The sequence below is a fragment of the Rhinolophus sinicus genome, chromosome 1 (assembly GCF_057876585.1).
Source record: "Rhinolophus sinicus isolate RSI-liver-muscle chromosome 1, RSI-T2T, whole genome shotgun sequence".
In the NCBI taxonomy this organism is placed as follows: Eukaryota; Metazoa; Chordata; class Mammalia; order Chiroptera; family Rhinolophidae; genus Rhinolophus; species Rhinolophus sinicus.
In genome coordinates, this window is record NC_142501.1 from 34,318,661 (window position 1) to 34,330,886 (window position 12,226).

General features: G+C 39.6%; 1 protein-coding gene across 2 annotated transcripts in view; it reads left to right on the top strand.

Annotated features, from left to right (window-relative positions):
• Nucleotides 1-6,337: 6,337 nt before the first annotated feature.
• AEBP2 (AE binding protein 2) overlaps nt 6,338-12,226 on the top strand; it is a 66,869-nt gene continuing 60,980 nt past the window's right edge. Inside the window, exon 1 of one of the 2 annotated variants that reach the window (XM_019714646.3) lies at nt 6,338-7,202. In XM_019714646.3, coding sequence (XP_019570205.2) covers nt 6,541-7,202 — 662 coding nt within the window. In that variant the 5' untranslated portion in view covers nt 6,338-6,540. The remainder of the gene's footprint in view (nt 7,203-12,226) is intronic. The other variant, XM_019714645.3, reaches the window with a different exon arrangement.

Here is a 12,226-nt window from a genome sequence, read left to right on the forward strand (position 1 = left end):
TATGTGGTGAATAAGTTGCTGGCAATCTCAGCAACTTACTACCTTCTCCGTCTAAGTTTTATTTGATTCTGTGTCAAATAAATTCCCCAGTGCCTTCCATTCAATTATTGGAAGTATCTACTGACAGACTTGAGTAGAAGTTAGGCGGATTCTGCTCTCTGGATATTGCTGCAGCCACCTCAGAGTGAATCTCTTATGCAAGGTACTTGTAGGCATGCTTGAGGACAGAGAGTGAGAATTTCCTTAACCTTACATGAGTAGATTATAAGACTTTTTCTGCCCAAAGGCTCACCCCCAACATCATGTCTGTTTTGCAGCCCGTGGCCAGGGCACAGGAAGAGTGAGAGAAGGAAGAGCATGCAGCTTCCTTTGGAGGATGTGATCGCTTCTGCTCATAGCTCATTGGTCAGAACTTAGTCCCATAGCCAACCCTGGCTCTAAGTGATGCTGGAAGGTCATGTGCCAGCAGATACCCGTGGTGGGAGTAAAGTGGAGGAGGATTAGCAGGTTCTGCAAAAAACAAAAAGAATTCAACAAAACTCACTTTAAAAAATAATTTGGGGTGGCCGGTTGACTCAGTGGTTAGAGCGCAGTGCTCATAACACCAAGGTCGCCGGTTCGAATCCCACATGGGCCAGTGAGCTGAGCCTTGAACTAGATTGAAAAAAAAAACAATGACTTGACATGGAGCTAATGGGTCCTGGAAAAACACAGTTCCCCAATATTCCCCAGTAAAAATAAAAAAATAAATAAATAATTTGAAGTAACTTACAAAGATGGGTAAAGGAATACAAGGTAGATATAAAAGCAAGTAATAAAATAAGGGGAAAAGGAAAGAGGAGTGGGGAAAAAGAGTATGAGTAAGATTAGTAGTTAAAATAGATGCCACATGTACTTTCACAAAGGAAGGGGGTGGGTTGCCTTTTTTCTTTTTTTGGCTTGCAGCCAAGGTAATTTATCCAAACTGCTGGTGCACTTTTAAAACTATTTCACCCATTAAATATTATGTTTAGAGTCTTCCCTGCCTTCTTGGAGATTTGATAGATAAAGTACTAACTGGTATTATAACTTGTATGCTCCAATACTATCCATCAACTCCAATTTTAATAACTGAAAGAGTTTTAAACATTGAAAAAAGTATTTGGTTAAGCAGTCAGATATAAAATACGTAAAGGGATAAAAAAAATATGGTATATGTGATATCAACTTTCACATTTTGCCTAACTTTTCATTGATAGATTATAGGAAAAACATTTTACTAAATTCAAAAGGGGAAACTACTCAAAATACTAGACAGGCATATGATTTCCCTATTGTGGAAAGTTGCCAGCCAAAGCAATTATGTCTCAAAATGGTTGCTTTGACAGAAACATTTTAATTTAAATACTATAATCATTATTTGGTTGTGTTTGGTTGCATTGTAATCGACAGATTGGTGAAGCTTTCATCAGATTTCTAGTTCTTGCCAGCTTTAAGATCCTATCATTCCATCATCCTGTAAGATATTCTGTATTTTCATGCATAATTTCTTTCTTTCTTTCTCTCTCTTTTCCCTCCCTCCCTCCCTCCCTCCCTCCATCCCTCCCTCCCTCCCTCTCCTTCCTTCCCTCCTTTATTTTTTTTTTTTAGTTTCAGCGTACAAAACAACCTAATGATTAGACATTTACACCCTTCACAAAGTGATAACCCCCCCAAGTCTACTACCCCTCTGATATCATATATATCTGTTACAATACGATTGACTACATTCCCTATGCTGTACTTTACATCTTGTGACTATATTCGCCAGGATACCAAAATAATATATACATACTATAAGAGATGTTAACACTTTGGTCAACATTGTTCAAGCAGTAGTTTGCCATAATCAGAAGTGTCTGGATGCTGATGGTGACCACTTTAAGCACCTCTTGTAATTGCAGAAGTCAAACTTGTATTCATCTTTTGTTATCGGTATATATTAATACAGTTTTTTCCTTTCTGAAAATGTGTATACATTTTTGGCACCCTCTGTGTGTGTGTGTGTGTGTGTGTGTGTGTGTATGTATATATATTTAATTATAGTTAGCATTCATTATTATTTCATATTAGTTTCAGGTGTATAGGGCAGTGGTTAGGCATTTGTATAATCTATGAAGTATTCCCCCCAGTAAGTCCAGTACCCATCTGACACCCTACGTAGTCTTTACAACATTATTGATTATAGTCCCCATACTATATTTCACATCTCCATGACTATTTGGTGAATGCCAATTTGTATTTCCTAATCTCTTCACCCATTCCCCCAACTCCCCTCCCATCTAGCAACCATCAGTTTGTTCTCTGTATCTATGAGTCTATTTCTGCTTTGTTTCATGCATACTTTCTTTAGACTTCAAGTCAATCAGAGAATGAGGTCATTATGCTACTATTGATCCTGCTCAATATGGCAGTATCAACAGGCAAAATGAGGAACCTGAAATCAAGTTGTAAAATGTATTATAGCTGCACATTTTAGAAAAAATTTCAGAAGTATCTCACTTGTGGTGTGGCAGGAATCTCAATCTAAGCTGGGTCTGCTGCTGGGGTTCAAGCATGTCTGGGCATGTCTGGAAAACTAGTGAGTCAGGACTGAAAGAAACCTGCTGACATGGGGCCTGAGACTGCTTCCTAGAATAGAACTCATTTTTGTGGTAAGAGAATTAGACAGAGAAGCCCTATAAGAAAGACTTAGTCATTGGATGGGGAGTAATAAATACAGCTTAGGGGAGCTGTTACTCAAATCTGTCGCCAATCTCGGCCCATGAAAGCATGTCTGGGTCCCTAAGAGAAACAGAGCCCTGAGTAAAAACATAAAGAACTGTTTCACTGAAAACTGTATAAGATGTTGAGCACAAGCAGTCTGCTTTGGGGTTCCCCTATAAGAGGTCAGCACGGTGATCTCCATTTCTGTAGGCTGCACCATGGCTTTGGCTATTTTGTTTGTATAACAGATCCTGGTAGGAGCCTGCAGTGCCTACAAGAACAGAGCAGGAGCACGGGGCACTGAGAGAGAGGAATGTTTAAGTATATGAGGGACTTCTCCCATACACACCCCAGGAGCTCCCAGAAAGCTAGGGGTGTCCTCACTATGTTCATAGGCTTGGTAGGTAGAAGAGTCTGTGAAATTCAAGTTATGGTTGCTAATCTGACCATTAGTATTGTAGTCAATGTGTTTGAATGCTATTTCTAATCATATAGGTCGTATGCAATGGTGTGTTATTGGGTAACTTATAATTATGCATAGAATTATACGAGCGCACTACAGAACAGTGATTCTCCATCTATGAAGGAACAGTGTTTTTTTTTTTTTTTAATTTCCAGTGGACTGATAACTTTTGCAAAATACAGTAAAAGTGAATTACCAGAATAATAAAATAAAAATAAACTCATGACATTAAAAATACAAGCCCCGATTTTTTATTACTAGGTTCAGCAGACAAAATGACTCTGTCAAGTTGTGATAAAAGTTTCCAGAAGCTAATTTCAGTACTTAATCTAGCTGCAGACCTGTAACAAACAGTTCATGGATGGGCACTGGTCTGCAGACCACACACACCTCTTACAGTTTTATCAACCTCTCTTACCTGATGCCACCTGCAGTAACTGCATCACCCAAAGGTCCTGCCTCTAGTCACACCCTTCAGTGAGTAGGATAATGACACTGTGACACTGATTATGTAGAAAAATGCTCTTGTTCTAAGGAGACACAAGCAGAGTAATGGTCTATAACTAAAAGAAGAGGGAGAGAGAGAAGAGAAGGAATGGGGGTAGGGGAAAGGTGAGAGGGGGAGGGAGAGGGAGAGGGAAAGAGACTGTGGAGAGAGGAGACAGGGACGCAGCCTGCACAAATGTGACAAAATGTTAGTATGTGATGAATCTAGGCAGGTATACAGGTGTTTATTATCCAAATTGTCAGGAAATTTCCAATTTAAGAAAAAACTTTTCAGTGATGGCAAACATGCTTTTCTCAAAAAAGCCAGTTCCACAATAGCTCATTTTACTCTTTAAGTACAAATACTGCAGCTAGACAAATACATGTCTAATCTACATTCACTTTTCACTCTTTTTACCATATCTCCTATACATTAGATACCCTTCCAACATAACTTTAATTATATTACACCTTTTAAAACAATATCAGTATCTACCTATTGTCTTTCAAAATCAAACTTTGTATTCAAACTTCTGCAATCTAATCTTTAATTCTTTTTTTGCTTTCTAGCTTTGCTTTGTCTTGGTTAATTAACACTAACGAATAAATTTTTATGCTTTTCCATGTTATTGCTTCTTAGTCCTAGAATTTCTCTTCACACAGAATTCTATTTTGTATACTCTTCAAGATCCAGCTCAAATGAATTAAACTTAGATGTTGTTATATATCCTACTATACACATCCATTCAAACCTTACATTCATGTTTTCCTTGATTAACTCAGTTAAACGTTAACACTTATCTCCAGGGCTTAATACAGTGCCTTCACACACACTTAATACAGCATACACTTTTCAGTTAAACGCTCTAATATTTCTTAGTTTAGAATACATAGGATGATAATACATTCCTGTCTTTCTTAGAGTGGCTTTGAGGTTAAAATATTTGAAGTTAGTGTTTTGCATTGTATGTGTGTGTCAAGGTATCTGTAAACCATAATGCCCCATACTTTTGTTTATTATTTTTGCTTTCCCTTGAGGCAATATATGGAAAATATAATACCTGTTCAAAAGCCTAGGACAGAAGATAAAATACTGGGGTACTCATGGTATTTGAAGACTTTCCAACATGTGCATGAGGATGGAGAATTTGTTTTAAAGCCATCAGTCCTCTGATACTCAATTCCCTTAGCCAATCCTAAAACTGATCTGCCTGAAAATGTGCCTGGGGTCTGAGTGTAAAGTGCTCTCCTTTTCAGTCTCTCTCATCCCAGTTGTCCCTCCCCTACTTTACAAATAAAAGGCATAATTCCTCCCCATCCCAAATCTTTCTACAGTGAGATATACTATGGGCGATGCAAAACCTCCAGGACACCAAAAGAATCAATTGACTGGAAAAGAGAATGAGTAACATGTCCTTTTACAAGTCAGGTGGTTTTCAGTTACTTATTTAAACAAAGTTGAAAGGGAACCAAATCAGAGTTGTCAGCTGATAAATCATTAAAAGAATGTTTTGTTAGATCTTTATGTGATTTTTTGCATATAATTTGGAAGGAGTTCAAAGAATGGGGCATTACTGTAACAAGACTCCATTCATTTTCACCTACTTATTTATGTAGACACGTTTTCTCAATGCTTACATCCATGGAATTGAAAACTTGGACTGGAATTGATGCTGAACTCAGTCTTATTCTGGTAATACTCATCTACTGATAAAATAAATTGGTTAAAAAAATTCATCCAATTCCATATCTGTGAGATGCATTTCCAACATTGTATGTATGTTTAATCGGTACTTATAAATATTTGCAATATAGTTAGTTGTTTTATCAGTTGAAATAAGACAGAGTTTTATGATCACAGGAAATTTAAAAACTGCCCTTAAATGTCAATTTATACACACCTTTTTATTACAAGGGAATATAAGATAATCGATAAAACAGCTCAAAAAATAGAATATATGATTAGGAAAAAACTCTGGAGGGGAAGTGGAATGTTGAGTTCCAGAAGATTATAGAGATTGTCTTAAAAAGTGGATATTACTGGGTAATAAATCCCTATGGTATTTAGAAATTATCGGCTACATTTTAAAAAGTGTGAGTTATAAAACATTTATAACAAGCTGGAAAAATGTATATACCACTTTAAACAGTATAAGGATGTACAAATTTTAGAGGGCTCATGAGCCAGTGTGAAGATCTTGAACATGAAAGATATGCTTGCTCTGAGACTGTGATTTAACCATTCCTCGAGGTTTTCAAGCACAGGTTTAGAGTAAAACCTGTGGCTCTATGTTGCGCATATAGATTTAGTAGCTTGCATTGTATTAATTTTTATTCATTTTAATCGCCTCTCGTCGTAGATTGTAAGCTCTCCGAAAACTAAGGACTTGTTAGATTCCTGGCTCAGTGCCTGTACACAGGGGACACTCCCCAAACACCCCGGAATGAATGACTTTATCGTGAGAACTCGGAGGGCTGTTAAAATCCCCTGCTCGCACTCAGGTTTTCTTTTGGCGTGTCACGCCGCTGCCAGGCGGGGGAAGGCGTGGGAAGGCCCGAAGGAAACTCTGAGCACACGGAGGGGCGGGCCCCTGGTGGGGGCGCGGGCGCGGAACCCGATGCCGGGGGAGGTGCCACCTAGCGCCGCCGCGCAAGCGCGCAGCCGTCTCCGCGTGAGTGCGCGCAGTCGCGCGCCTGTCCCCGCGCGGGCTCCGTAGCGCGTGTGCAGGCTGACGCAGCTCGCGGGCCCTCCTCTTGCTCTGCAGCGGCGTCGGCGGAGTTTTGGGCGTTTGGGAGGGGGCGAGTGAGCGCGAGTCGAGAGAGGGAGGCGGCGGCGGCGGGGAGGAGGAGGAGGAGCAGGCGCCGCCATGGCCGCCGCTATCACCGACATGGCCGACCTGGAGGAGCTCTCCCGCCTGAGCCCTCTGCCCTCCGGCAGCCCCGGCCCGGCGGCTCGGGGCCGGGCTGAGCCCCCCGAGGAGGAGGAAGAGGAGGAGGAGGAGGAAGAAGAGGCTGAGGCCGAGGCGGTGGCAGCGTTGCTGCTGAACGGCGGCGGTGGGGGCAGTGGAGGCGGCGGCGGAGTGGGGGGCGGTGAGGCGGAGACGATGTCGGAGCCGAGCCCCGAGAGCGCCAGTCAGGCCGGGGAGGATGAGGAGGACGAGGAGGAAGAGGAGGAGGAGGATGAGAGCAGCAGCAGCGGCGGTGGCGAGGAGGAGAGTAGCGCCGAGAGCCTGGTGGGCAGCAGCGGCGGGAGCAGCAGCGACGAGACGCGCTCGCTGAGCCCCGGCGCCGCCAGCAGCAGTAGCGGGGATGGGGACGGCAAGGAGGGCCTGGAAGAGCCCAAGGGACCGCGGGGCAGCCAGGGCGGCGGCAGGGGCGGCAGCAGTAGCAGCAGCGTCGTCTCCAGCGGCGGCGACGAGGGCTACGGGACCGGGGGAGGCGGAAGCAGCGCGACCTCCGGGGGCCGGCGAGGTAGCTTGGAGATGTCGTCGGATGGGGAACCCCTGAGCCGCATGGACTCGGAGGACAGGTAAGTGCACTAAAGCGTTTCCCCTTCTTTTCCTTCTCTTGCACTCCTGGGCCAAGGGGACTTTTTTGCTGAGATTTCCCCTGCTCCCCGAATCCCCAGCCCCTCCCCCAGGCTCAACTCGGAAATCTCTCCCGGCCGCCGCGCCCCTCTCGCTGCGGATAGCGGCTTCAAACTCTCAGACCATTTCCCCCCAACTCTCCTTTCCCCGCCCTCTTCTCCCTTGGCTCTGCAGTCCTTACAAACCTAAAGATAGTTCTTAACTCGGAAACAACCCCAAAGTAGGCCTAGATTCTCTGGCGGAGCAAAAGAGGCCCTTCCTTGATGTACACACCTCGGTACAGAGGGTTAGCGTCAACCTTGTTCGCGAACACTTGTCAGAACTCTAATTGACAAGTGTTTTCCAACATGGCTGGTTTCGCCTGGATTTAACAGAACTTCCTTTTCATGAAGGAGATGCCCCCCAATTATTACGCCTCTCTACTTGAAAAAGAAGAGACTATTCTTTTTATATTTAATCAGTACTTCCAAAATTCCGTATGTGTGGTCATTAATATGATCGCCAAAATGATTTTAATAACTTCTATTTGTTTTGTGACGAAATCTGGGAGAAAGTTTAAAACGAACACGTCTTTGTAGAAAAGAAAAATGAATTGATGTCTTTTAAAGTAAATTTGCGGAATCAAAGAGAGTTGGAATCGGATGAAAATACAGTCTTCAAGGTACAACATACTGGTATTCGGCTTAATGTCTTTCTATAGTAATGCTTTAACGTGAGAGTCATGGTTTTAGCTGATAATGTTTAAAGTCATGTATTGGAGAAATCTCTGAAGAAATTAACATTTTTCTAAAGCTCGTTAGAAATAGCGTGGAGACTGACAAATATGTTTCATTTTTTTCGGGACAGTAAAATTTGTTGCAGTAGTACATTTCAACTGTTAACTAGCATTACCTTTGATCTCTTGAAAACTTTATATTTTAACTAATTGGCTTTTAATGTATTTTTTAAAAACAGAAAACTGCTTCTAAAGTACAGTAGCATTTATTCCGACCATTTGCTGTTTTGATGAGCAGTAGAATTTTTAAAAATCGATATTGACTTGAATTTAAAAGTTTTAAGTATGAAGTTCTAGGCATTATCGGTTAACTGATAGAAATGAATATTTTGGTTTATATTGAATGTAATGAGGACTACAAGGCCCTAAATATTTTGAAAATAAAGCATTAGAACCTGACGCTTACTTAATACCTAGATAAGAAAACATCTGGGATGGGATAGGCTGTACTAACCTTAGAAAAATTGCACTGCACTACATAAGCATGGCAGGAAAGAGAATGTTTTCAATAAAATAAAAAACTGATGTGAACTGCACAGTGAAGCATGTGTTAATTGTCATTTTATTATATCCTCCTGCAGTGGTGCTCATAGATATTTGAAAGTTGACATTAGTTTGTACAACCAGCATCTACCACAGTTCTTCCATTTACTTGGTACACACACACGCACACACGCTTACCTAGCACTGCACAATTTAAGTGTCGCAGTCGTTTTCATGGCTCATAACTGTGATGCAAGATAGGCATTATTTTGACTTCCATTTAACAGATGAAGAAGCATATTGAGTGTCTCAACTAAACGCAGTAAGTCTAGAATGGTAGAGGTGGAGCTGGGTCTGAACAAAGGTTCTCAAGTCCCCTGCTATTTCCACTTCGCAAGAGTTAGAATAATTCACCTTAAATAAGCTGTATGTGTCAGTTTTTTGGTGTGTTTTGAGTTACTATCTGGCTACTGAATCCTTTTAGGGGACAATGAATTATTGGTCAAGTAATATTTTGGGTGGTAGAGTTTTGGCTTTATTTCATCTGTATTAGGTATTCACTTGATTATCTAATTTTCATATCATATTTCAGAGTAAGGAGTAAGGTATTGGTGCCCTAAGTCCAAATAAGGTTAAAACTTGATAATGAAACATTCTTGCTTTTCAAAATATTGTAGTTATTTTACCATTTCAGGGTAAAATATTTATCATTTGTATTAAAAAGCCTTACATTACTAGTTAAATTGGTTATGGTCTTTGTAATCTTAATTCTGAAATTGCCTCTGAGTCTGTTTTAAGAGTTATTTTAAATTTGGAAAGGATTCATAATTATAAACTGTCTTGCAGATTACATCTATCTATGTGGATTTTATAGATTGATTTCATTATATGAAGTCTTTATGTTTGTAACTGATGAAAGGATATTGTGGTTTTAAAGTGCTTTTAAAAAAACTTGACATTCCCATGGCAATGATTTTTTTTATCATTAGAATCTACTGTTTCTATTAGAACATCCATTCAGTTTTTCTGTCACTGAACTTAGACCGCGTCTTTGAGTTTAACATACTTTAGAATTTGTTGAAATATCTTAAATATTTTTAACTGTAAGAGCTTCTTTTTAAGAAAGAATTAAATATAAAGACTTAGATCTTAAGCTTGTGATCCAAGGTGTCACTTTACAGTCATGTATTGGAAGTGTTGTGTGGTGAAAAGTGACGATAAAATGATTAAATGACACTTGGTACAGAAACATTGATAATTTTCCCCAGGAGAGTTATTCAAAACCAGCATTAAGTGTGTATTAGTGTGTTTATTTTGGTAAAGTAAGAAAACCTTAAAATTCATAGGTAATTTGCTTTTACTTCGGTTATAGAGATAATGGAGTTTTCTTTGGGGGTAGTATTTAGCCGTGCAAGACCACTGAAAACTAGTTTTACTTTGAATCGGAGCGTGAGTATTTTAAAAAGTTACCACCTCTTAAGTTAATTTCAGAGGCTAAGTTAAGTTAAATACAACTTTACCCGGTAGAATCTAAAATTTAGCCTTTAAAATGTTTAGTTTACAAATTAGTTCTAGCTATTGAATCAGATTATACTTATGTGAAAGTACTCTGAGTTTCTAATCTATGTAAGTGAATTGATAGTAACAACTTCTATTTTGTGGTTATTTGTCTCTTTTTTTATACTATGTTGTTTTTTCCCCCAACTAGAATATAAGTCATAGCTTATTTTGAAAAAAAACAAGACCTCTTTTCAGCCGCTTTTAGCAGCCTTTCTGGATAAATCACATGTCAAGTGAAAAGTGCATGTGTAAGGATGGGGTGGTAGGGAAGGGCATATAGTGTGAAACTTACTTTAAATGATCAGCAAAGGCCAGAGGCCCTTAACCATTTTTAAAGTCAAAATTTGGACTTCCAACCTTTTGGGTTGCCAATTTTGAGGTGTAATTAAGATTGCTTTGACACTGGGAAAACAGGCTTATATTGTCCAATTTCCCAGTAGTATGATTTGGAAGATCTTTTTTCTAATATAGAGGCTAAATTGTTAAATCAGATTAATACTAGAAGGCTGCATGTTGAGATTATTGTCAATATTTATTAAGGATCTGTATGTTTGAGGCAATAAAATATTTTTATATAAAGTAATACTTTGTTCATACTTCATGGTGAAACTCCTTTTTACTATTTATCCCTTTCAACTCTGAAACAGCCAGCTGTCCATAGTCTCTCTGGAATTCATTCCTCTTTTAGCTACCTTTTCATTTTGATTAAATTTAGGGAAGAGCTTCAAATAGGCCTGTTTTCATTGATAACATTTATAACACTCAGTTAAGGAAAGAATGGTGACAAAAAAACTACAGATTACAGGATTGAATTTATATGGAGAGATTCTAAGGGGTCATTTTACTTTTAAAAACCGTTAAGGCTACTTTGTTGCGTCAGGGAATCCTGTATATAAGCTACCAAACACAGGTATTTACTATGTGAAGGACTCTTTACTAGCTGTTGTGGGACGTGGAAAGACAAAATGCTTCCCACCCACTTCATCTTGCGTATTGCTGTGAGACTTAATTCCAAGGTGTAGCTTTTGCCATAACTCTTAGTATAAAACTTCATTAACTCGCATGTAAACACAGTTAGAGATTCACACCATGCTTGTTGTATTATTTATTGTTGTGTAACACATTTTCCTAAAATTTGCAAATTAAACATTTGTTAACATGTGGTTTCTTAGAGTCAAGAATGGAGAATTCTGAGCTCGGTAGTTCTGGCTTAGGGTCTCATGAGGTTGCAGTGAAAACATTGGCCCGCACTGCAGTCAGCTAAAGGCTTGACCGGCTAGAATACTTTTCCAAGATGCCTCGCTTATGTAGCTTTTGGCAAGAGGTTTCAGTTAACTCACCAAGTCAGTATCTCCATAAGGCTGTTTTTGTGTCATCATGAAGTAGTAGCTCATTTTCCCCAGAGCAAGTGATCTGAGAGAGCAGTGAATAAGCCACAATGCCTTTTTATGACCTTCATATACCTGCTCATAGTTTCTTCATACATCTTCATTTAGCAGATAAGTTTTTTTGTTTTCTTAAATTATATCCTGATACACAATAATTGTTTCAGATTTTTGTTCACCAAGACAATCTTTCAAAACCCATCAAAATGCCACAACGAATCCTTTCCTCGTCTTTTAAAAACTAATTCCCATATTTGTATTCTCTATTTTTTCCTCCCCTTTTATGGCGCTACTCTATATGTGTGGAGGGGTGTGGAATATTGCAGGAATCTGGAGTCAAAGGGCACAATTCAAATCTTAGTCTTTCTGCTTATCTTATGATTTTAAGATTATCATTGAACCTTATTTCCTGAACTGCAAAAGAGGGTTAGGATTTACCACGAATAGTGAATTTCTAACTACTCCTGTGAACTATTCTGAAGAACCCATGTTATTTGAATGCTTGCTTCGTCCCTTTTGTTGTAGAATGGTATGTCTTTGAGAGCAGGGACAGTTTATCTTGTTTAGAACTTTGTAGTAGTTAACACAGTACCTTGAATATGGTGGGTACTCAATTATTAGAATTAAGATGAAATACCAACAATAGAATTTATGTAAAAAAGACTATGAATGAGGACCGGTAATTGGTGCCTTTATAGTTGGTATTGGTGAGTTTAAAGCCAGCTTTTCTCTGGGAGTGCACTCAAATAAGTCCTGTGAGATT